The sequence below is a fragment of the Phocoena phocoena genome, chromosome 18, assembly GCF_963924675.1.
Source record: "Phocoena phocoena chromosome 18, mPhoPho1.1, whole genome shotgun sequence".
NCBI lineage: Eukaryota > Metazoa > Chordata > Mammalia > Artiodactyla > Phocoenidae > Phocoena > Phocoena phocoena.
The window spans coordinates 63150803-63177272 of record NC_089236.1 but is presented as its reverse complement, the minus strand read 5'-3'; the positions used below and the strand labels follow the sequence as shown (position 1 = coordinate 63177272).

General features: G+C 34.4%; 1 protein-coding gene across 1 annotated transcript in view; it reads right to left on the bottom strand.

Moving 5' to 3' along the window:
* GPC5 (glypican 5) overlaps positions 1-26470 on the bottom strand; it is a 1362542-nt gene that overhangs the window by 707943 nt on the left and 628129 nt on the right. The window contains exon 7 of the mRNA XM_065896202.1: positions 12342-12498. Coding sequence (XP_065752274.1) covers positions 12342-12498 — 157 coding nt within the window. The remainder of the gene's footprint in view (positions 1-12341; positions 12499-26470) is intronic.

The window sequence follows — 26470 nt, the reverse complement described above, 5'->3', positions numbered from 1 at the left end:
ATCTCAAGTAGTTTAGGAATTTAGTTCAGAGTTTGGGAAATGCAGTTTGCATAATCACAGAACAATTTAAAAGGTTACCTAGAGCCGAAACACAACAGATAAATAACCAGTCCAATAGCCATAACAATTTCTTAAATTTTTAAAGTATATGTCTTAAGAAAGATAGAAGAATTAAGTACCTCCACTCATTTCACTAAGATATGAGAGACAATAAAATTGTTTAATTTGGTCAAAAGTATCTGGGTGTCCCAAGAAGAACGGAAATGGGCTGTCTGAAATGACAAATAACTAAAAGCTATTGTTCAACTACTCATAAGCTCTCAACACTGAAATGGTCTCTTCTCCTTAGAAAAACAAAGAGAAATAAGGGCATCACTGTTTTCTTAAACATTTTAAATGATCCGGAAGGTCTGGGGAAGCTGGCAGTGTGGTTGTAGCATAACTTGGAAACTCCCAAATCCTTACATCAAACAGGCAGAACAATTAGTAAAATCAAAATCACATAAATGCCACTTCCCACCCATCTCATGAGTTACCCTCATGAACCTCAACATACAAATGAGTGAGGACAAATTACTAATAGCCACAAAACCTACATGCTATCACCATGTGTGCAGGAGAAAGCAGTGGGAAGAAACAGAGCAAGTTACACACTTGAAAACAGAAGAATGCAAATAGCCAACAAGTATTCAATAGAAATCAGTTTGAAAACAGCAGAGAATGGGAGATTCTTTGCTCACTCTTAATAGGGGTTGAGTGTAAGGACGCTGACATAAAACTACAGGGTCTGGAGTTTCTGAATCCTTTTTTAACTCCCAAAACTAATCTGGCAAGTCTTCCTTAACATTCAGGGTCCACACAGAAGAGAAACTGCTAGAAGAACTCAGAATTAATGGGATAAGGACAATGGAGAATTAGGGAAGAAAAGAGATGGGTAAATACAGGGGAGGGAACAGAGCCAGAATATCTCAGAAAAAAAACCACCACATACATTATTTAACACTACATGAAAATAATAGGACTAGAAATTCAGTAAATTTAGAAAATATGTCTGAACCAAGCCTCCTTCTAAAATTTTAGGGAATTTAAATTTATGTAAAAATAAGCAACAGAAAAGGATCAAGACCAAATTTCATACAAAGTTAAATAGTATTCTACTATCATCTCTACAAACAGTGAAAGCACACCAGAAAACCAGACCCAAAATTTCACATACCATTTTAAATGAGCTAAAAGTTATCAAGAAAAGGATACAAGACACCAAATAAGTCAGAACTTTAAAAATTCAGAAATGAAGTTAGAGACTTCAAAAAAAAATGAAGAAAAATTCATTTTAAAATAAATAAAATCTAGAGGCAGTGTAACAATAAAAAGAAATTGCTATTCATACCTTAAGAGAAACAGAAAGTGAAAAGGAGGTGGATTTAAAAAATCAAAAATAAATTTAAGAATAGATAAAAGGTATTGGAGAATATACTGAAATACAATACAATTCAACAAATGTACAATAGGTGCTTCTGAAGAGGAAAATCAAAACAAGGGAAGAGAACAATTACTTATAACGATAATTCAGCAAAAGTGTGCTAAAAAAAGATTTGGTATTACTTATTTTAAAAGTATACCATGTTACTGAGATGGTCCACTTAAAACTACCCAGAAAGCTATATTCTAGTAAAATTACTGCAGTTAAAAAAAAAGAGAAAACAAATTGCTGGGCACTGAAAGGGTAAAAAAAAGAAAGAAAGAAAAAAGAATATGTTGCTTGTAAAGGGAAGAAAATTAGAACATAGTCAGACATTTTGCCAGTAATGCTTTCTGCCAGAATAGACATCAGTGTATAGTGAAGAAATGCAAAGAAAGAAAATGTGAGCCTGCATTCTTCTAGCTAGCAAAATTGACTTTCATGTAAAAGGGGTACAAACTCTTATCACCAAGTAAAAACTTGTAAAATGTTTTCCTCATCAGTCCTTCTTAAGAAATGCACTAGAGAAATTTTGACATAAGAACTAGTAGTAAGCATCAAATAGATAGTTAGTGGATATAGTAGGTGACCTAAATATATCTGTATCTGTATTATATTGATATAGTTTCTTGCCAAGGAAATACAGGTATATAAATATATATATATGTATCTATATATGTATATAGATACATATATCTATCTATATACATATATATATATATCCATAGGGCTGTCTGATACACATTAATATCTATATCTATTATCACCATAAAATGGGGATAGAATATGATAAAATAGGCAAAAATGTAACTTATTTTAGTAATCATAATTGGTAGGCGTATTTTTAGTATTATTATAATATGGTACATCTAATGTAGACTAAAGCAAATGAGTAATTATGAGATATTTATTTCTATTATGACCTGTACCTTTGAGGATCATGCCTTGTGCCCAGACTGTGGTCATGAAAAACCGTTTTATAATAAAACAAATAAAGGGGTCATGTAAAAATGACTGACTCCGTATCTAAGACAGATAATGTACAAGCTCAGCTTGGAATTCCTTGTTATACTATAAGCAATGAAACTAGCCAAGACTTTGAGGATCATGTCAAGAGGACTCAAGAGTCAAATGCAAGAAGCGTCAACTGGGAAAATGTGGGACAATCTGGACTTCAATAAGCATTACAAATGTTTTTGAAACTTAGTTCAAAATGATACTTTAAAAAATTAAAAGAACTGGTCACCTTCTGAGAAAGACAAGGAATTCATTTTCTTGAAACTGGTTAAATAAAAAGAAAAATTCAAGAATCTATCCTGCCTTTCTTGAAGGTCATGACCAGAATAGGTAAGCGGATCACTGAAGTTGACCTTTGTCCAGAGAACATTTGTCCAGGAAGATAAATAACCCTGTAGAAGAGAAAAAGGCTATTGATATAAAAGATATTTCAGGTGAGGAAGTATATGAGGAATCTCATATACTTACGAAAAAAGTACAATTAAGAGAATACGAACTAATATAGAATAAAATATTGTCCACTTCCATCCTTTGGACAGATATATAAAAGTAGTGGGAGTGGAAAAAAAAGTTTTTGCAAAAATGGGGAGCAAGATGAACTTTTCATTTTTGCTGGTGAGAACATAAATTGACACAATCACTTTGTTAACCAGTAACAAAGTTTGACATTTCCCAGTAAAGCTTAAGTGAAACTTATGGATACTCTGCTTTGTTTCTCTGTCATGCTACTTCTAGGTATACACTGCAGAGCCTCTTACACATGAGCATTAAGAGATATCATCAGGATGGTTTAAGACGGTTTATAGCAACATTATTCACAATATTCAAAAACTGAAATCAACTTCGATATCCATCAACAATAAAATAAATAAGTGGGTGTGTATATTCATAACTAGAATATGATACTTTGGTGAAAATGAATTAGTAGATATACACCCAACATAGGTGAACCTCAAAAGTTTAACACTGAAGCAAAAGGAATACACTGTGTAACAACAAAGACTATATAGTTCCATTTATAATAAAGTACAAACCCCAGAAAAATCCAGCAAGATATTGCTTATGATCACTGTAAACTCCCAGAGTGGTCTGTTTTCAGAGAGGTATGGAAATATTCTGTTCTTGAACTGGGAGGAGGGGTAGATAAAAATTTACTTTATTATTTCACTTAAACTGTATGTGTGCATGTGTGTGTCACTATATCTGTATCTCTATCTCTACATTTATCTTTATCTCTACATTATTGTTATGATTTCACCTAGTTTTATGGAAGATTCCTCTCTTCTTGCTAGTTCATGGAAGCAATTAAAACTTTTTATGTATTTCACTGAAGTATTTTTTTGTTTCAGTGAGTGGGGGTGGGCTGGGCATTACGGTAATGCTGTCTATAGATGAAGTCATTTAATCCTCACAAGGATGCTTCTTGGAGAGTACTGTTACTATCCCCATCTCAAGGAAATTCAGGCATAGAACAATTATTTGTGCAAGGTAAGTGGTAAGTTACTTGTGCAAGATGTATGTTATTTGTACATGTTTCTTCTCTTAATCAGTTCACTGTATTGCTAGTACAAATAACTGCATACCGAAACAAAATGACCGCACAGAAAAACTTTTAATGGTTCCTTTTGGCCTACCAAATTACATACAAACTTCTCACTCTGGAACTCAAAACCGTTGTAACATTTTTAATCCATTTTTAGACTTCCAATATTTTTTCAAACAATTTGAATAACTTTGTTCCTCTGTGAGCATGCTCCTTACCCCCTCTCCCCACCCCACTGTGTCTTTGTTCATGGAGTTTGCTCTTCACAGTGTACCTTCCCCTCCCTATTGTCAATTGCTGAAACCAAATAATGTGTCCACCCTGTCCAATGCCACTTTCTCATAAACACTGCAGTCAAATGTTATTTGCTTCCAGACTGCCCTTTTCCTGTCTTCTCTAAAGAGTGTTTTCCAAATGTACCATTTCGATACCCTCTCTCCTCTCTCTTAGTTCACATGAAACTCTGATTTCTCTCTGTTGGAATGTAACGTGATAAAGGGAAAGTGCAAGATATTTCTTTAGTGTTCATTTCAATCTGGAGGAGCTGATGAAAATGAAACATTTCTGCTGAGATAACATAGGTACTCTTTCAAGATGAAGTTTTCTTGAAGCCAGTGTAATCTGACGCCTTCAGACCCTGAGAAAAGATGGAAGTGCCTTTCCTTTGGTGTCATAAAGTGACTCACTTTGCTATACACTTGAAACTAACACAACATTGTAAATCGACTATAATCCAATAAAAATTAAAAAAAGAAAATAAACTCAAAGCTGAAAACAATCAAACTGAGACTGCTACCAAAAATCATATAGGGTAAGCCACCATTACCAGCCTAACTGTTATACTCCTTAATGTCCTGGTGCCTATGATGCTTTCTTGTAATGCTAATTTATAAATGTAGACAGTGTTTTATAAGAGTTCGTGCTGCTTTAAGAGGAAGGAACACTCCCAAACTCATTCTATGAGGCCACCATCACCCTGAAAACAAAACCAAAGATGTCACAAAAAAAGAAAACTACAGGCCAATATTAATGATGAACATAGATGCAAAAATGCTCAACAAAATACTAGCAAACAAAATCCAACAGCATATTAAAAGGATCATACAACATGATCAAGTGGGGTTTATCCCAGGAATGCAAGGATTCTTCATTATACACAAATAAATGTGATACACCATATTAACAAACTGAAGGATAAAAACCATATGATAATCTCAATACATGCAGAAAAAGCTTTCAACACCCATTTATGATAAAAACTCTCTAGAAAGTGGGCATAGAGGGAACTTACTTCAACATAATAGAGGGCATATATGACAAACTCACTCATCATTCTCAATGGTGAAAAACAGAAACCATTCCCTCTAAGATCAGGAACAAGACAAGGGTGCCCACTCTCACCACTATTATTCAACATAGTTTTGGAAGTTTTAGCCACAGCAATCAGAGAAGAAAAAGAAATAAAAGGAATCCAAACCAGAAAAGAAGAAGTAAAACTGTCACTGTTTTCAGGTGACATAGTACTATACATAGATAATCCTAAAGATGCTACCAGAAAACTACTAGAGCTAATCAATGAATTTGGATACAAAATTAATGCACAGAAATATCTTGCATTCCTATACACTAACAATGAAAAATCTGAAAGAAAAATTAAGGAAACACTCCCATTTACCATTGCAACAAAAAGAGTAAAGCACCCAGGAGTAAACCTACCTAAAGAGACAAAAGACTTGTATGCAGAAAACTATAAGACACTGATGAAAGAAATCAAAGATGACACAAACAGATGGAGAGATATACCATGTTTTTGCATTGGAAGAATCAACATTGTGAAAATGACTATACTACCCAAAGCAATCCACAGATTCATTGCAACCCCTATCAACCTACCAAAGGCATTTTCACAGAACTAGAGCAAAAAAATTTACAATTTGTATGGAAACACAAAAGACCCTGAATATCCAAAGCAATCTTGAGAAAGAAAAACAGAGCTGGAGGAATCAGGCTCCCTGACTTCAGACTATACTACAAAGCTAAAGTAATCAAGACAGTATGATACTGGCACAAAAACAGAAACATAGATCAATAGAACAGGATAGAAAGCCCAGAGATAAACCATATGGTCACCTTATTTTTGATAAAGGAGGCAAGAATATACAATGGAGAACAGACAGCCTCTTCAATAAGTGGTGCTGGGAACACTGGACAGATTTGTTAAGGAATGAAGTACATGTAAAGAATGAAATTAGAACACTCCTTAACACCATACACAAAAATAAACTCAAAATGGAATAAAGACCTAAATGTAAGGCCAGACACTATAAAACTCTTAGAGGAAAACATAGGCAGAACACTCCATGACATAAATCACAGCAAGATCCTTTTTGACCCACCTCCTAGAGTAATGGAAATAAAAACAAAAATAAACAAATGGGACCTAATTAAACTTAAAAGCCCTTGCACAGCAAAGGAAACCATAAATAAAACAAAAAGACAACCCTCAAAATGGGAGAAAATATTTACAAACAAAGCACCAGACAAAGGATTAATCTTAAAATTATACATGCAGCTCAATAACAAAAAAACAAACAAACCAATCCAAAAATGGGCAGAAGACCTAAATAAACATTTCTCCAAAGAAGATACACATATTGCCAACAAACACAGGAAAGGATGCTCAACATCCCTAATCATTAGAGAAATGCAAATCAAAACCACAATGAGGTATCACCTCACACCAGTCAGGATGGCCATCATCAAAAAATCTACAAGCAATAAATGCTGGAGAGGGTGTGGAGAAGAGGGAACACGCTTGCACTGTTGGTGGGAATGTAAATTGATACAGCCACTATGGAGAACAGTATGGAGGTTCCTTAAAAAACTAAAATAGAATTGCCATATGACCCAGCAATCCCACTACTGGGCATATACCCAGAGAAAACCATAATTCAAAAAGACACATGCACCCCAATGTTCATTGCAGCACTATTTACAATAGCCAGGTCATGAAAGCAACCTAAATGCCTATCGACAGACGAATGGATAAAGACGATATGGCACATATATACAATGGAATATTACTCAACCATAAAAAGAAATGAAATTGCGTTATTTGTAGTGCGGTGGATGGACCTAGAGTCTGTCATACAGAGTGAAATAAGTCAGAAAGAGAAAAACAAATACTGTATACTAACACATATATGTGGAATCTAAAAAAAAACCATGGTTCTGAAGAACCTGCGGGCAGGACAAAAATGAAGATGCAGATGTAGATAAAGGACTTGATACGGGCGGGGGGAAGGGTAAGTTGTGACAAAGGGAGAGAGTGGTATGGACATATATACACGACCAAAGGTAAAATAGATAGCTAGTGGGAAGTAGCCGCATAGCACAGGGAGATCAGCTCGCTGGTTTGTGACCACCTGGATGGGTGGGATAGGGAGAGTGTGAGGGAGACGCAGGAAGGTGGAGATATGGGGATATATGTATACATATAGCTGATTCAGTTTGTAATACAGCAGAAACTAACACAACATTGTAAAGCAATTATACTCCAATAAAGATGTAAAAAAAAAAATGTTCATGCTCCTTTAATAGAAACTCATTTTAGAGATGCTAATAAAGAAGGGATGCAATGAAGAAGGGCATACATTTTTGCTCCTCATAGTATAGTCCTTAGACTAGCAGCAATCATCATCTGGGAACACATAAGGAATGCGTCACATAAGACCTCCTGTATGATGCTCGTATTCTTACCAAGAATTCCACATGATTTGTATGACAAGAGGCTGTGAGGACCTCTGAGCTCAGATCACGTGCTCTATTATTTAATTATTTACAGTTAGATGAGCACTTAATTCGTCAAAAACCTATATGAAATTACTCTTTCTACACAATTAGAGGTAATGAAGTGATTAAAGAGCTAAAAATATACCTAACCTGTTTCTGCATTTTATCCATTCATCCTCACTGAAGGGTAATATTGCAACTTCAATAATCATTCTGTTTATTTGCAACAAAATGATATAAAAAATAGACCTGGATATGGTTATATACAAATATGGTTTGTTTCTGGTTATATTGACAGCTACATGACTTTGGGCAAGTCATGATCAAATGTATCTGAGGATATTTTCTCAAATTTTCATTTTTTACTCTCTATATTGATCACACAGTCATACTTAGCATTGTGCTAGTCAACAGAGACCATAATTTCTTTATTCGATGTCCTCTGGTGTGGTATAGATTTAGTTACAAGATTTACAGAATAGCTGGTTGATCCGGAATGCATGCTAGGAGGCTCCTTAAGCTTTAATTAATGTCTCCCCTTCTCACCTCAGTGATTTAACATCAGTTCTGTGTCTAAGCCAAAGCAATGAAAATCATTCCTTAGGCATTCAAGGACAAATTCTTTTATTTCAGTTCTATTATTTAAATCCATGACTGTGATATATAGCTAGTAAAGAGGATGAAAGATGATTTTAGATGATTCATCAGGTATCCAGATTCTATTACACAATCTTGTTAACAAAACAGCAAGCAGGCAGTATGTCTCAATTATTTAGAAACCAAAATGGAAATGTATAATCTGAATAATATTCATAATGATCATATACTAATTAAAATATATTTATCTTAGATATATATTTCATTTATCTTTAGTATAATTTTCATAAGTAGTATAAAAACTGTGGTAGATGACAATTTCAAAGTGTTCACAACTTTGAACATTGAACAGGATCAGGACATGTTTCCTTGTGCATTTCTCTATGGTTTTACCATGACCCTTCAGTATCAGACACTTGCAAAACATAGATCAAAATGTTCAGGGCTTCCCTGGTGGAGCAGTGGTTGAGAGTCTGCCTGCTGATGCAGGGGACACGGGTTCGTGCCCCGGTCTGGGAAGATCCCACATGCCGCGGAGCGGCTGGGCCCGTGAGCCATGGCTGCTGAGCCTGCGCGTCCGGAGCCTGTGCTTCACAACGGGAGAGGCCACAGCAGTGAGAGGCCCGCGTACCGCAAAAAAAAACAAAACAAACAAACAAAAAAAAAAAAACACTTACCACGGCTAACACTTTTTTTTTCTTTGTTTTTGTTAAAATCGGAGTTACTGCAATTTAAATTATAACATCACATAAGAATTGCAAGCAGTGATACTGCAGATTTTCAAAACTACACGTGGATAGTTTTGCTATGGCCTCTCTTTAGTGGCACTTTGGTTTGCTTTATAACAGTTGAAAATAACAGAATTTGGGGATATAAGAATAGTCAAATAGTTGAAAAGTATTGATGGTAGTGAGTGTAGTTTTGCTCTTCATGGCTACAAGAACAGAACTTGTTTCTTCCACTGGCGTTTAAAGCCTACCATCTCTTAGCTACTTTGAAAGGATGGCAAGTGTCCAAGATGAAGGGTAATGAAAGTTTAAAGCCATTCCAACCCTGCTATTCCAAGGTACTAGTGAAATAACCATACCTACATTTATAAGCCAAATTCGATGCAATAAAAATATAGAAAAAAATTTCTGTAATATTAGGATTTTAAAACCACTCTACTAAAATAAGAAAGTATTTCCAGTTTCCTAAGAGTGAACATTACGTAGTATAGATGTTTTTTTATTATAAATACATCAGTTCACATTGAATCACAGCCAACAGGTATGATATAAATAGAGATAGTTTTAAAAGCTAAATATTTGTAAATCATTTGATAACATCGATGATGAAAACAAAATGATACCTAAGTGGTACATAAATATTTTGGTGGTAAAACATTGCACACTGAAATATATAAATCCCTCTTGTCTGAAATAAACATTAACAGAAACAGAAAATCAGTTCAAGTGTTGGTTAGTAATATATTTACCAACTTTGAACATTTGCATAAATGGAGCAAAATCATTAAATTTACAAGACACAGTATTACTATTATTCCTTGTAACTATATATAGCTATAAATAAAAACATACATGTATAATTATTTTTAATCAGACATTTTGAAGTGACAAATGAACTATGTTGTACTTTATAAAGAATAAACATAAGTGTAAGGAAGAAATAATGGTGCATTTCAAATTCTTAACACAAATGACACCTTGATAAACTTTCTAGAGCACGATATTTTTAAGTCATTAAGACCACCTAAAACTATATCATAAAATGCTTTAGCAATATATCTAACGAGCCAAAAACAGGTAAACTATTACAGTGCTTTATAAAAATAGAAATGTGACCTACGCTTTGCTACTTACCATGTCCCTCTTTATTTCAGCAGGCTATCCACAGTAGGTTCCTAACCACTTATTAAAAATTGAAAGACAACAGCTATAAACCTTTAGGAACATGACAGGCAACCCACTTACAGCAGATGTGGATTTTTTTTTTTAATGTTTGCCTGGAGTTGCTGAAAACCATCTATTTCTTACATTTCCCCAGTTCTGATGGATAGTTGCTTGTACCATACCTGTCCATTTCAGCAATAATTGAAAACGCAGTTTTAAAGTGAAAAATTCATTCTTGTCACCTTGACAAGCATGGTTTTGTAAGAAAACTATTAGTAGTTGAATATCCTCCACTGTCTCTACTCCTCTTGTGAAATAAGCCAAAAAGATTATCTATTAATACATAGCAAGTTCTTGAGCTTATAAATAACTTCAGGAGTGAAAAATCCCTATTAAAATGCTAATTACACACACACACACACACACACACAATTTACAGAAAAAATTTTAATCTAAGCTATTTTGCATAATAAGTTTTAATGCCTTAAAATCCTGCTAATATTCAAATGGAAAGGAAATTATGGTACATATAAGTACTCAAGATCAAGTGAAAACGAAAGATTATTTAATATTATGCTAATAGATATGTATCATAATTCCAAAATACGATGGAGGGCATTTTAACTCTTAGTAAAAATATTCTTTTCCTAATGAAAACCCTTTTTCATTTGCTTTGTCTTCCTTTTTTTTGGCCGAAACAACAAAAGATAGAAAAACAAGAGAAATCAATCTGATAAATGATATTAGTACCAATAACAAGAACACATATCCCTACTGCTCCTACAACAGTAGAAGATGTGTAATCTTCACTAGAAAATTGTGTTAATACATCAAAGAATTTTGTGGTCATTTGTTCAATTGCTACTCCAGTGTACTAAACCCCGTCTATTTACTTTCTATGTTAAATTTATTACTGTTTCTAACAGGAAAACATGCACCTTCATATTGTCTTGATTTTGTACCTCTTTCAGCTTCCATTCCTTTAGCCTTACAAAACAAAATCCTAGAAGGAATGGGGTATTGATGCTTGAAGCGTTGGTAGTGTTCTAAATTTACTACAAGGGAACTGAAAAGTAAATGAATTCTTCTCCCACCGAAGTCATGAAAAGACATTTCTAACAGGTCCAAAGCAGCCCTTTGTGATTTAGAGGGAAACTATCAGGCCAGCCTCCAGATAGGGCTGCACAGATCCAGAAGATTACTGTATAAAGTAATCCTCTTTGGTATGACCTGAATTAAGTGAATAGTTGAAAGTTAGCTGCTCTGGGTACCTTAACTTTCACACTTCTTTCTCAGTTGATAACTTTGGCTGTCTTGCCTGTGTGAACATATACATGCACATAAGAATGAAGAGCCTACCTTCCTCATTTTGTATGTGAAGACAAGGAAAGGAAATTCATCTGGTGATTTTTTTGGTTGTTGTTATTTGGTAGTTTTATCATTTGTAATAGTGACCAGTCCAGCAATACCAAAAATGGTTTTTAAACCCACATGATCAAAACAATGTGAATAATTGGTGAGATCTTTTTTGGAAGAACCAGTTCATAGGAGTTAAACCCAAGTAGTTTCTCACCATAACTAACCATATATTTAACCAGTTTCTTTGTAATTTGAATATGAAAACCTAATAAAATTTATCTAATGGCATGATAATATAATACAATTGCAGAATGTTAGTATTTAGTAGGGCTCACACATCCTGGTTTCACCAAGATACATTTACTGCCCACCATACTAGCTATTTCACACCCTACAGACTATCCCACTTTAAAACTATGAATTCTCAGAACTGATGGTCATTCACTAGTTTTTCACAGAAAAATATCATTTCCATTTAAAGTCATTAGTTAAAAAGAAACAAAAACCCCAAGAATGCATGTCCTGAATAACTAAAAAAAATGGGTTTATTTTCACTTCCAATTCCTCTTGCATTTTTCTGAATTCACTACCATTATTTCTTTATATTCATAGTAATAATTTTCCTTAATTACGTCTCCAAATCCATGCTTCAGAAGTGGTGCTAGAATCATACACTTACAGTCTGTGACTTTCAGTGTTCTCTTGACTTCTCCACTTCCTGATCCCCTGCAACCATCTTCATCATCACAGCCCCCGCTGACCAGTTCAGCCATGTCGCCACCACTGCCCATGTGAAGTTCCCACTTGCTGGGCTTGGGTGACCTACCCTGTAACAGCTAAACATGGATACCAAACACATTTATTAATAGAAAATTCAAATCATTTAAGGATGCTATTCAACAATATGTAGAAATTAGTACTATTTTCTTATGTGGATCCACTGTTTTGATGTAGACACCTTACCACATCAAGTATGCAAGAAAGATCAAAAACTACTGAAATAATAATAAATAATGGACAAGATCTTATAGCTGTAAAGAGCTACAGTCTGCCTATTAGCTCTGTGATACAGCTTTGGAAAACAAATAAAACCAGGACTTCTTGCCCATGGATACTTTGGTTAGAGAATCCGCTGTTTAAGCAGGGTAAATCAAACTCCAGTACAACACAACCCCCTCTGCAGTGTATTGCCTGATAATATTGTACTGTTTTGTAAACCAACAGTTCAAAATTTCCCAAAAAGAAGAGTGCTATTCTTCCAGAAAAGATTCAGTGAAAGGAATATAGAATTCTGGACATGTACATTTATAGTTTTATTTAAACTTCATGGATTAAATACTTAGACCAATGTACCTGGCACAGAACTGAACCGTGGAACAAAAGACTTAGGTTCTACTTCCATTTATATGAATTACTTAAGAAATTTAACCAACTTCTTGCTCTTGGTTTTCAAGTATCTCATTTACTTTTATGAGCAAAATAGATGAACTAGACATTTTCCCCTATAGCATGGGAAAAATAATTTTTTTGAATAATATTGGACATGCCTAAACTCCTTTTCCAAAAGGTGATGTTATGAATAATAGACTATTTCACTTAAAGCTAAGACTGAGTAAAATGATCCAATATGTGACATTTACCCCTCTAAGGCAGTTTTGGAGGACACATGACCAAGCGTGAGCACTCGAGGGCCCTGCCATATTGTGAATGAAATATATTGCAGCTGAACAGTTAATGGGCATTAAAATTTTCAGGGTGTTTTATGAAAGTATTAGGGTTATTTCTTAGAGATTTTCCAGATAACAGTATTAATTTGCAGACAATAATCAAACACACAACTCAGTGATGGCATTGTATATTGATAAAATAAAGAGCAATCCATCCTCGGTACACGTAAGACAAATATGTTTAGCAAATAAAGAACACTAAGATTAAGCACCTGGACTTTGACAATTGATAAACTTTCAAAATTAAAAATAAAATTACGTCACGAATTCTGAAATGTATTTTCTTAAAATTTATTTTCCTTGACAAAAATGAAATGTTAAAACAATTTGACAATAATTAAAAAATTCTGATCAGGATTTATTTCTATTGATCAGCATTTCCCAAGTGTTAACAGGTGTTAAATTTTAAAAGAAGGCTTCTTCCATGGTCAAGTGAATTTGGGATTAAGTTAAACCAAGCTCCTTATTGTGTTTAATGCACAGATATGTATGCTACTTCCTATAGTGGGGTGTGGCAATGGGGAAATACAGATACGTAATAAAGCATATAAAAATTCAAAAATCTGAAAAAGGAAAGGAAAAATAAATGTCATTATATTATAAAAATTATATTTAAATGTTTTATAAATTTTTAATACAATAATACCATTTATCATTTGTTATTTAACATAATCATAAAGGGCCGGGACTCAGAGGTCCAACATACCAAGAATTAAATCCTGATTCTGACATATATTAATCATATGACATTGGACATTGGGCAAGTCCCTGAATAACTCAGCTCTTTCATAACTAAAATAAAGACAATAATATACCTGGATCATTGTTCTTATTATGAGAAAAATACCTAAATTATACTGCATGGTGTTGCCACATTAAAAATTAATATATTTTGCTAATTATTATCTTTATTATTATATATTCTATTGCAATATTGCTTAAACACTCAGAACACAATAATTGAAAACTTATTTGATAAAGAATTCAATTACATGATTTACATTAAAATTTTTCAAAGTCGTAGCTTACACGTACAATAAAAGCCAAACTCTCTGACGATGTGTTATTCCTTTTGTCACTGACACTTTTTCCCAACGTTTTCCAATTTCAACTTTATTTCCCCTTTACTTTCCTAAGTATTCTTCCAATATTTTACTGGCACCTTGGTCAGAACAAGAAAGAATCTCACAAACAGCACCAACAATGTATAAGTCACGAAGATCCAGCTCAGTGAATTTGAACTCAGAAACGCAGAAAGAAAGATAGCACATGTAAAACAAAACTTACTGTTTTAGGTAACTGGTTTTGGTTGAAAGCAATTAACTGCATTAACTATCAGAGAATGATTCATTAATTTATATTGACTTGCAAAAATAATAGATGACACTAGAGAAAAAAATATTTTTTAAAAAAATTAATATATTTACTACTTTTATCTTCTCCATCACTTCAGTGACACTCCAAGAAACATCTAAGGCACGCAAACTCATATTTTTAAGAAATAATACTATATAAAACTCTATTTTAATTTAAACTATGTGTGGGGCAGCAGGGTTATAAAATGGGCCCCAAGACTTCTTACTCAAATCCCTGGGACTGTGAATATGTCACTGTCACATCCATTGCATTACATGGCAAAAGGAATTTCACGAATGATCAGCTTATCCAAATACATCCACGATCCCATCTGATCCATGCTTCCAGGTCCCCAGTGATCCCATCTCTCTCTGGTAGAGTCAACATCTCCATCTGCATCTCCTCTGCATGAAGATTCTGCTTTAAATGCTCCCTATCTTACTTCTCAATCATCATACATCCACAATAGTTCATTTTCATTCTCACAATTATATTAAAAGTTAATTTGTGAAAATTCCCAATAAATTTCTAATCAACAAAAACAATGAGCTTTTTGCAGTTAGACCCTTATTCAAAATGCCACTTCTTTGGGACTAAACTATTCTGATTTCTCCTTAGTTTGATCATCTTTCTCCTCACTTCCAAAACAGTAAAAATGTTTCAGTTAATAATGTAAATCCCCTGTTCTTTCTTTTTAGTCTCTTTCTGGGAATCCATCGTAACAGATTGTGCTCTCACCTGTATACAGAGCACACTCAAGTCTTTATTTGCAGCCCTTGTTACTCTTTAGCTCACCAGTAAGCAGTAGTTAGATATAAAATGTATTCTACTACTTTGCATCTTAAAATAGAACAACTCACCTCCACTATTCAGGTATCATTACAACTTATCTCCCCAACTCCCTCATCGTGGGGGGACATTGGTCTCTTCTGCCTACTACCAGCATATTATTTTCCTCAAATCAGTATTTTCACCATGTCATTTCTCTGCCTTAGTGCTTTTTGTGACTCTATACTGGTTTCAACATGTATCCAGCAGAGAAATATCAGTCTGGATAGATGAGTCACAGAAAGAAGTCCTGGGATGAAATGTTTGGGAAATTCATACTATGCCCCCTTCTTGAGATCTAGGAACTAAAGGCTCATGGGGAATCTTACAGTAAGTAATCTGTTTAGTTGAGATTCACCTTGCATTTTCCAAATTAACGTAAGCAAATTAGCCCCTCCCCTCACACAACAACCATTGACATACTTTGGAAATAAGTCCATAATGAAAAGTTCAAATTTAGCCTCCAGTCAAGGTCCCATAAAATATACTGATTTAAAAAAAATTATATCTAAAGCAGCACCCAAATTCCCCTGCAGAGCAGTTTGGTTTTCTCACAGAAACTGTGTGAATTTATATGTTTATAATTTTGCTTATGCTTGTTTTATGTTCTCTTCTTTATCACTATTATCATTATAAACAATATGACATGATATCACTAACTTAATCCTGTCTTTGAAGGAGGGAACCCATATCAGAGTAAAAATGTCTCCCTTCATCCTCATCCTGCCTTGGCTCTGAGTTTGTCCATATGTAAAGATGATGGCACTTTGAACACTTCAACCGATTCCCCTGTCATGGAGGGTAGAAAGTTGATCAATACATACATATTTACAGAAATATTACAACATAGGAAAGGGCATGATTTTGAGTCCCAGCCACACATTAATTGTGTGCCTTTAAGCAAATCACTTAAGCCCATTAAAGCTCATTTTATTCTATTGAATAATAATCCAAAGGAAAGCACTTTATATACTATAAAGCACTGCATTCATTTACAGTGTTCCGTGCGAAACACCGCATCCATAAAATTGAGAAGCTTACAAAGTAAGGACAGAGTAGAAAAAAAATTCCACAACTTTTAGAGTGTTCCTTTTTTCCTCAGCACCATGCAATTTGTGCAGTCAGCTGATTAGCTGAAAATAGTTTTGATGACTGATGCTTCCTGCTTATGTTTAATTGGTTTAGGAAGCTCATTAGGGATGCTATCTCAGAGGATGAATTTGGTGGGTAGAATATCTGATGACTCTGAGGCAAATGTATTTCTTTCAGCTGGTGAATTAATCTCTCAACAGACTCAATTTGCCTTTTACTAACTGTCTGGCAATATCCCATGGTTGCAATAGCCTTTCAAACACTTAGAATACAATCTTGCTATAGATGGCTTACATACACATGTTTGCTGTGAAAGAGAAACGTATTCATCACATTCAACAATCTTCACACATGAGAGCAATGGAATGTGCTTCAAAATCTGACATATAATGATACATCTCTAAAATATTCCCTCCATCCATTTCCAATCATTTACACAGATATACAAAAAGTAAATATGTGTTTAGAACATATTAGTCATCATATGTTCTAGTCATCTATTCAAACACAGACATGGTAAAAGATTCTGTTTTACAATTTTGTGTTATTGATGGGTATATATGTTGGGTGGTAAAAATTCAAATGTTGACAGAAAATTTCAAATCAGAAAAATGAAGGCGTAGAAAAAATTGTCCTTTCATTTCATCATTAATAAAATATCTCTAAAGAATATATCTTAAGCATAGAACAAAAAATTCTCTATGTATAAATACATGTTAATATATACATATATATGAATTTAATTTTGTTATAAACAAGTTGGTATCTGTACTTTCATACAATTCAAGTAAAACCTACAAAGAAATGTATGGGAAATAGGAAAACAACAGAAGCTTATAACATTTAAAAATTGGAACTCTGATTCAAAATTCCTTATGACATATTTTTTAAATTTATCTTTGTAATAACATATTTAGATTAGGCCTTTTTTTATAAAAAAAACCTCTTTATATAACTGCTCCCATTTTTTTCTTGCAATTTAACTTCCCTTTCCTCAAACCTCCAATTCTGTTCCCATCTATACCCCAACCCACTCCTCCCTATTTTCACCTTCATCACTTAAACTTTTTCATCTTTTAAATGTTTTTCTTATAGTAAACTTTTCCACTCTCTTTCAGACTTAGAAAATATTTTATCCACATAACCTAAATACCACGAATCTCCAGATTATATTAAAGATTATATTTTCAAAAGCAGTTAAACCTTTATAGGCTATTCTACCTAAAAAGCCAAACACATTTTACAATATGTCATGTTATGTTAAGTTGACCAGACACGGAAGTCATTTCTGTCGGATTTCTTGTCAGTGTTTGCTTTAACTTTGAGCTTTCTGATCTCAGCTTCTGTTGCGCTGGTAATTTGAAAGGTCACTGTTCAGTGACATTTGGTTTATGCAATGCAGTCTGGTAATTTATAAAAGTCTTATGATTTTGTAAATAGAATACTGAACTTAGGAAAGGCTTACTACATTCATCCTCTGGCCTCTTAAACTGCAAAGAAGTCATCTGTTCTTTTTCCCCTAAGAAAATTCTGTATACCTCCCTTCCACTATGCCTGAACCTTACCTCCAACTCAAAATGTGGCCAGTTCCATTTTCTGAGCTGCCATAACAAAAGTGACCAGATAAGATTTATAATTAATGTGTGCCTTAGTCCAAACTCTAAACTAGACCTCACAGGATAGTTAAAACTAAAAGCTGGTGAGTTAAGTGCAGGAATAAAAGGAAACAGGGACATAACCTCAAATAAGACTCAGGAAAATTTTTGGCCCTAAAGAGGAAGTGTGCATGCCAAACATTATCAATTATCAAATGGCTTTTGTGAAATGTCTATGTCAAAACACTCCAAGGACCCAAAAAGAACTGGTGAAAAAGCAAAACAACCTTTCTTATGAGACAACCCCAGAGTTACTGTTGGAGACGTCTATGAAAACATCCATGCCAAGTCAGCTGGACGGGTCCAGGAGAGCATAAGAGGAGTAGGGGAAGATACAAGGACATTTGGGGAGGTAAGTAATGTAAAATGACCCTGAAGCAGGAGGAGAGGAAGGGGAGAAGAAAAGTGGAGGTTATAAGTAAACTAAAAGCCCACAACCTGTTCAGTGGAATAAGTAGATGTGCAATGAGAAATCCCGAGTCAAACATTTTATTATGGGGTGACATGATGTATAACAATTATACCACTGAAAATTTTTTAAAGTGTGAAAATTGTTTTCTTGATGACACTACTTCAAAGCTAATTTCTTAATTTTCTAGATCACTGCATGTTCACCAACACACGCACACACACGCACACAAAATCACATATACATACTGTCACTCACCAATATTATAGGACAGAAACCATCATCCAGGTTTCTAGCTGACGCAGTTTCATCCATGATTGAAATTAAAGGGCATTCTAAACAAGAATGATCAGATATTAAATAATTTTATTATTTTGCATTGCTGAGGTACAGAATAGATTTATATTGTTCATGCTGTGGTTTATCATTGTGAAGTCATTTTCTTAACATGTCAAAAGCCTGTATGTCTTTAACTAGGTCTTCATATGCATGGGGAGGATTTAAATATCCACCAAAATGATACAGACTCACATGGAAATTTGCCTCAGATGTGCAGTTACTTGTGCCCTGGATCACTTCAGGAAACTGCCTCTGCCTGGTATAGGTGTCACGGCAATTAAAGGTACAAGTAACTTACTGTTGAGAACATGTTTAACTATTTGCCTAGTTATCTTATACCATCTTCCTGACATGACAGAGCCCAGCAAATGAAGTTCTAAAGTCAAGGATAGACCAAAACTGAACATCTACTGCTTCTGAGAAAAATAAGTGAAAGCATTCCAAAGCATAGAGGGATTGATTGAAGATGAATTCAACACAACTCAATATCATCTAGTGAATCAGGCTTCTATTCACCACACTCTACCATATCATAAAGGTAGTTTTACATGCATTTCCTAGTTAATGGTGTAGATAGTACTCATTTTACATGTGTTAGCAGGTGAATGGTTTTCTTCCCTCAACCTACCTGCTAAATGTTCCCTCACCTGGTTTAGTCATAAAGAACAGAACTGTCAGTACCAGCATCTTAGTTATCTGCTCTGACAGGAAGACCAGCTCATTTTTACATGGTATACAAAAATCAGCCCTTTCCATCATTAACCTAGATTTTTCCTTAACATTTCTTTTTTATTGCCTTAATGTGTTTCTGACAAGACTAGAAGATTTATATCATTCAACTGTTATGTGTTTTAATCATAGTCCTTCAATCATTTATCTGCATAAGACTGATGTCATAGAAAGAAAATTTAAAAAAAGAAAGAAAAGGAAGGAGGAAAGAAGGATGATGTTAATCACGATGTGTTGCCAATGTAAGGGCTCCCTGATTAGAAAAGATTTTTATTTGTTAATTCATCACAATTTCCATTACCTTTTTCAAAGAACTGTGGAGGACTGCAAATCCATTTAAAACCTGGTTTTGGTAACCAATCTAGATTGCCTTCGTTGGCCAGCTGTGCAGAATTCATTCTCCAACGTTCTATTAAAACATTCTAGGGGGCTTCCCTGGTGGCGCAGTGGTTGAGAGTCCGCCTGCCAATGCAGGGGACATGGGTTCGTGCCCCGGTCCGGGAAGATCCCACATGCCGCGGAGCAGCTGGGCCCATGAGCCATGGCCGCTGAGCCTGCACGTCCGGAGCCTGTGCTCCACAACGGGAGCGGCCACAACAGTGAAAGGCCCGCGTACCGCCAAAAAAAAAATTCTAGGAAAATTCCCCTAAAGTTTCCCAGTCTATGAAATGTTTACTTCCAAAAGGAACTCATTCTGATCCCATTTAGTATGATACCCTTGTGTATACCAGATGGTTACGAGAGTTCTATCTTCATAAATGTCATTCTGGTTTTCACCTTTGCAATGAAGTTCCCTTAATCTAGCTTCTTTACATAAACTATAAAAATATGGACAGAGATATACCAAGAGAGGATTAAGGGAATGTGATTTTACTAATATTCTAGAAGTAATTTGAGAAAAATTGTTTGAGGCTGTGGTTGTCTTGGGGAGGGAGTAGGTGGGTATTCTAGGTCAAATTCCCATTAACTATTTACATGCGTGAACTTAAATCATTTAATCTTGCTGAGCCTAAATGTTTCAGCTGAAAAAATGAAGAGGGTGAAAGATCCTAAATGTGTCTTAAAACTCCAGAGTTTTCAATTCTAACATGTTTCAAGCCATTCTAACATTTGGTTTAGAAATAGGTCTTACATCATCAAGGCTTATTGTAGTCCTCCTTGATATTCATTTCAGTTCTATTCTTGCACTCCTTTTTCTGCTAGATTTAATTTTTTTAAAAAAGGTATACATCTACTATGGGTTAAATTGTGTTTCTGTAAAAATATATGTTGAAGCCCAAACCCCTAGTACCTCAGAATGTGACCTTATTTGGAAATAGGATCTTCACAGAGGTAATCAAGGTAAAATGAGGTAATTTGGGTGGGCCCTAATCTAATATGATTAGTGTCCTTATAAAATGGGGAAATTTGAGCACAGAGACAGACATGTTCAGAAGGAAGGCTGTATGAAGAGAGAAGGAGAATTCCATGAAAGTGAAGGATTAGCTGATACACCTACAAGCCAAGGCATGTGAAGGATTTCCAGCAAACCACTGGCAGCTAGGAGAGAGCCATATAACAGATAACCCTCACAGCCCTCGGAAGGAACCAACCTTGCTGACATCTGGAATTCAGATTTCTCAGCTCTAGAACTGTGACACAATAATTTTTTTTTTAGCCACCCATTCTGTGGTACCTTATTACCACAGTCCTAACAACTGAACACAAAATTACATACTAAAAAGTGCATAAATGATAAATGTACAACTCCAAGAATGTTTCAACCTGACCTCAGCCATGTGACCACCATAATCACGACACAAAACACTACCATCATCCCAGAAGCCTCTTTTATGCCTCAGTCATTTTCTTCTCCCAAAGATAACACAAGTTTGACTTCCTTCACCACAGATTCACCTTTTTTCTGAGGAACTTTATATGAACTTAAGCACAGTCTGTGACACTATAGGTATAGCAGCAGTTTATTCATTTAATTGCTGTATTTTATTCTACTGTATCAGTGAAGCATACCTTTTCATTCTTCTGTTGGTGGGCAATCCTACAGTTCTGTGTAGGACATAAAAAAAGCATTGGTATGAAAAATTTTTTAATGTATTTTGGTATAAAGAGCCAGTCATATCTGCTGGTTATATACCTAAATGTGTAATCATTACGCCATAGAGGTAGGTATCTGTTAAAGCAAACTACCTTTATTTATTATTTATTTTTCTCCTTCTTAATATTAATGTATAATTTACTCATAATAGAGTGTATAGCTCTTAAATATACAGCTCAGTGAGTTCCCCCATAGGTCCACACACAAAAATACAACTCAGATTAAAAATATATCACAAGGACCCAAGAAATCTCATTGTCATCAGAGTCAATAACTGCAATCAAAAGATGACTCCTATTCTGACCTCAGTTCACCTAGATTCATTTTGCCAGTTAATGAACTTCACAGAAATAGTGTTGTGCAGTATATAACCTGTTGCATATGGCTGTTTTTATTCAACATTATGTTTTAAACATTCATCACATTCTTATATGTACCAATAGTTCATTCTTTATTATTGTGCAGGGGAGGAAAAATATCATTTCCTTCTAAATTCTCAGCTAGAGCCCCTGTAACAAAAAACAGATTAACAACAACAACAACAAAAAAAAACAGAAAAACATACACATTTTTTTAATAGAAGTTTTACATGACACAGTAGCCTTCGTTAGGAAGATGCAGTTAAAGCTGAGCATTTTTATACTAGGCTTGATGAGGACTGGAAAATAGTGATAGGACAAAAAGAGAGAAAATTCGATAGGACAAAAAAGGAAATGGGGTAAATGTAGTAAACTGGGGAAAATAGCAAGGCTTGGGCATTCAGACTCCCCTTGGCATCCCTCACTCCTATTTGGAGATAAGGATGCTCCTTTCCTGGGGTACAAGGAGGGAACCTCTCATATGAGGGTTTTATGACCTGCTTCATGGAAAGGTCAGAAAATACTTCCTGTACCTGACGTATCTCAACTTTCTTTCTGCCAGGGCGACATAGTTTTGGTAGTGTATCCTGAATCCTATCAATTGCAATATAGGTGTTCCATTTTACGAATTAGCAGCAATTTGTTGATTTATGTCGATGTAATTGGACAATTCATCTGCTTCTAATTTGGGGCTATGATAAATAATGTTGATCAAATATTCTTGTGCATGTCTTTTGATGGATTTAAGCATTCATTGATCTTGAGTATACATCCAGGAGTGGAATTGTTGGGTCATAGGGTATATAAATATTTAGCCTTAGTAGATATTTCCAAACAGCTTTTCAATACAGTTGCTCACATTTACATTCCTACCAGTAATATATGAGAGTCACAGTTATTTCACAACTTCTGCAACACTTGGTATTATTGGTCATTTTAATCTTAGGTATTCTGTGGGAGTGCAGTGGTATTTTAGCGTCATTTTAATTTGCATTTTACCAATGATTAATGATTTTCATATGATTTGGTTTTTTTGGTATCCTCTAATATAAAGTGTCTTTTCAAGTCACTTGACCATGGGAAAAAAAATAGATTATCTGTATTTTTCTAATTGATTTCTAAGAGTTCTTTACAAATTTTGGATATGACTCTTTTGTTTTCATGCTGTACTATTTCATTATTTTTTATTTTCCCTTTCTTTCCACTTTTAGATGAATCATTTATTTTAATTTTTTCAGCTTATTAGAATACCTGTTACACCCTTTTGAATACCCAAGTACTGTAATTATAATATTTATAATATATTATTACAGACTTATTACACCTCAAATAGTATTTTAACCACTTCTCCAACAATGAAAAAACCTTAAAACAGTTCAACATTATTTAGTCACACTCATTCTTTGTTGTTATACATTTTATTTCAACATATATTATAAATTCCAAAACACAGTTATTACATTTACGCCTACTTCTCATACCTATTTCATGGTAAATATTCCTTACAAGAACAAAAGTGCCTTTTGTTTTAATATTTTTGTTAGACTTTGGCATCAATATTTGCTGCCTTCCCACAACAAATTGGGAAGTGTTCTGTTTTTTTGTTTTTTTCTTTTTTGCGTACATTTTCTGAAAGTGCTTGTGTAAGATTCGTCTTATTTACTCCTTAAGTTTTTGGAAGAATTTACCAGATAATCCATCTGTCCTGTGATTTTTTTGTGTGTGAGAAATGTGTTAATTATAGAAATAGTTTCCATAATAGATTCAGAGCTCACTGAAATTATCAAATTTTCTTCTTTTGCCAATATTTTAAGGTTGTTTTTCGATGAACTTCATTGCTTCCTCTAGTTTCATGCTTCTGTATGGAGTAACTTTTCTTTAGCCTGAAGAAATGAAGTATTTCTTATAGTTCAGGTCTGCTAGTCAAACATTCACTCAATATTTATTTGTCTAAATATATTTTATCATGCCTCATTTTTATGTATATTTTCATTGGTTATGGAATTTTAGATGGGCATAATTTCACCCTGAGCATGCTAAAGATGTCATTCCACTGTCTTTAGTTTTTGTAGTTTTGTTGAAAATCTTATTTTTGCTGTTTTACTTGCTTTTAAGACTTCCCTTTTGTCTTACTTCAAGAGTTTGACTGCCAGTTGGACTATAGCTTTCTTTGTATCATGTTGCTTACATTTTGTTGATCTTTGTAAAAGTGGGTTGATATCCTTTATGGCTTTACAAAATTCTTGATCAATTGCTCTTAAAATATTGTTTCTTTCCTATTCTGTCTCACTTGTCTTTGCTGGTCTCCAATTACAGGTATATTAGGTATATTTTGGGTATATACAAATATATTGACTGTGACCCATGTCTCTTATGCTTTGTTCGGCTTTATCCAATCTCTTTGCTTCAGTTTAGATTCTTTGTGTGGCTCTTTCTTCAGGCTCCTTTCTTGTGTTTTATTGTATTTACTCTGATTTAAACTGTTCAGTTAAGTTCAATTATTGTGCTTTTCACATTAGAATGTGAATTCAATTCTATATGAATTTTTACATATGCTTTCAAATTCCTTGCTAAATTATTTTCATATTGTCCATTTACCTTTATAATATTGTCATATTAGCAATAGTGCTTCTGAATTTTTGTCAGATGAATTCAGAACTGCATCATCTATGGATTTGTACCTATTGTCTGGTTTGTGTGTGTGTGTGTGTGTGTGTGTGTGTGTGTGTGTTTGTTAATTTGCCATTTCACATATCTAGGCATTTTTATGGTTTCATGTTGGACATTGTATATAAAAGAATGATGACCCACAGCCAACATCGTTCTCAATGGTGAAAAACTGAAACCATTTCCTCTAAGATCAGGAAAAAGACAAGGTTGTCCACTCTCACCATGATTATTCAACATAGTTTTGGAAGTTTTAGCCATCAGAGAAGAAAAAGAAATAAAAGGAATCCAAATTGGAAAAGAAGAAGTAAAGCTGTCACTGTTTGCAGATGGCATGATACTATACATAGAGAATCCTAAAGATGCTACCAGAAAACTACTAGAGCTAATCAATGTATTTGGTAAACTAGCAGGATACAAAATTAATGCACAGAAATCTCTTCCATTCCTATACACTAACAATGAAAAATCTGAAAGAGAATTTAAGGAAACCCTATCATTTACCATTGCAACAAAAAGAATAAAATACCTAGGAATAAACCTACCTAGAGAAGACAAAAGACCTGTATGCAGAAAACTATAAGACACTGATGAAAGAAATTAAAGATGATACAAACAGATAGATATACCATGTTCTTGGATTGGAAGATTTAACATTGTGAAAATGACTCTACTACCCAAAGCAATCTACAGATTCGATGCAATCCCTATCAAACTACCAATGGCATTTTTCACAGAACTAGAACAAAAAATTTCACAATTTGTATGGAAACACAAAAGACCCCGAATAGACAAAGCCATCGTGAGAAGGAAAAACGGAGCTGGAGGAATCAGGCTCCCGGACTTCAGATTATACTACAAAGCTACAGTAATCAGGACAGTATGGTACTGGCACAAAAACAGAAATACAGATCAATGGAACAGGATAGAAAGCCCAGAGATAAACCCACGCACATATGGTCACCTTATTTTTGATAAGAGAGGCAAGAATATACAATGGAGAACAGACAGCCTCTTCAATAAGTGGTGCTGGGAAAACTGGACAGCTACATGAAAAAGAATGAAATTAGAACACTCCCTAACACCATACACAAAAGTAAACTTAAAATGGATTAAGGACCTAAATGTAAGGCCAGACACTATAAAACTCTTAGAGGAAAACATAGGCAGAAGACTCTATGACATAAATCACAGCAAGATCCTTTTTGACCCACCTCTTAGAGAAATGGAAATAAAAACAAAAATAAACAAATGGAACCTAATGAAACTTAAAAGCTTTTCATAGCAAAGGAAAACATAAACAAGACGAAAAGACAACTCTGAGAACAGGAGAAAATATTTGCAAATGAAGCGACGGACAAAGGATTAATCTCCAAAATTTACAAGCAGCACATGCAGGCCAATATCAGAAAAACAAACAACCCAATCCAAAAATGGGCAGAAGACCTAAATAGACATTTCTCCAAAGAAGACATACAGATTGCCAACAAACACATGAAAGGACACTGAACATCACTAATCATTAGAGAAATGCAAATCAAAACTACAGTGA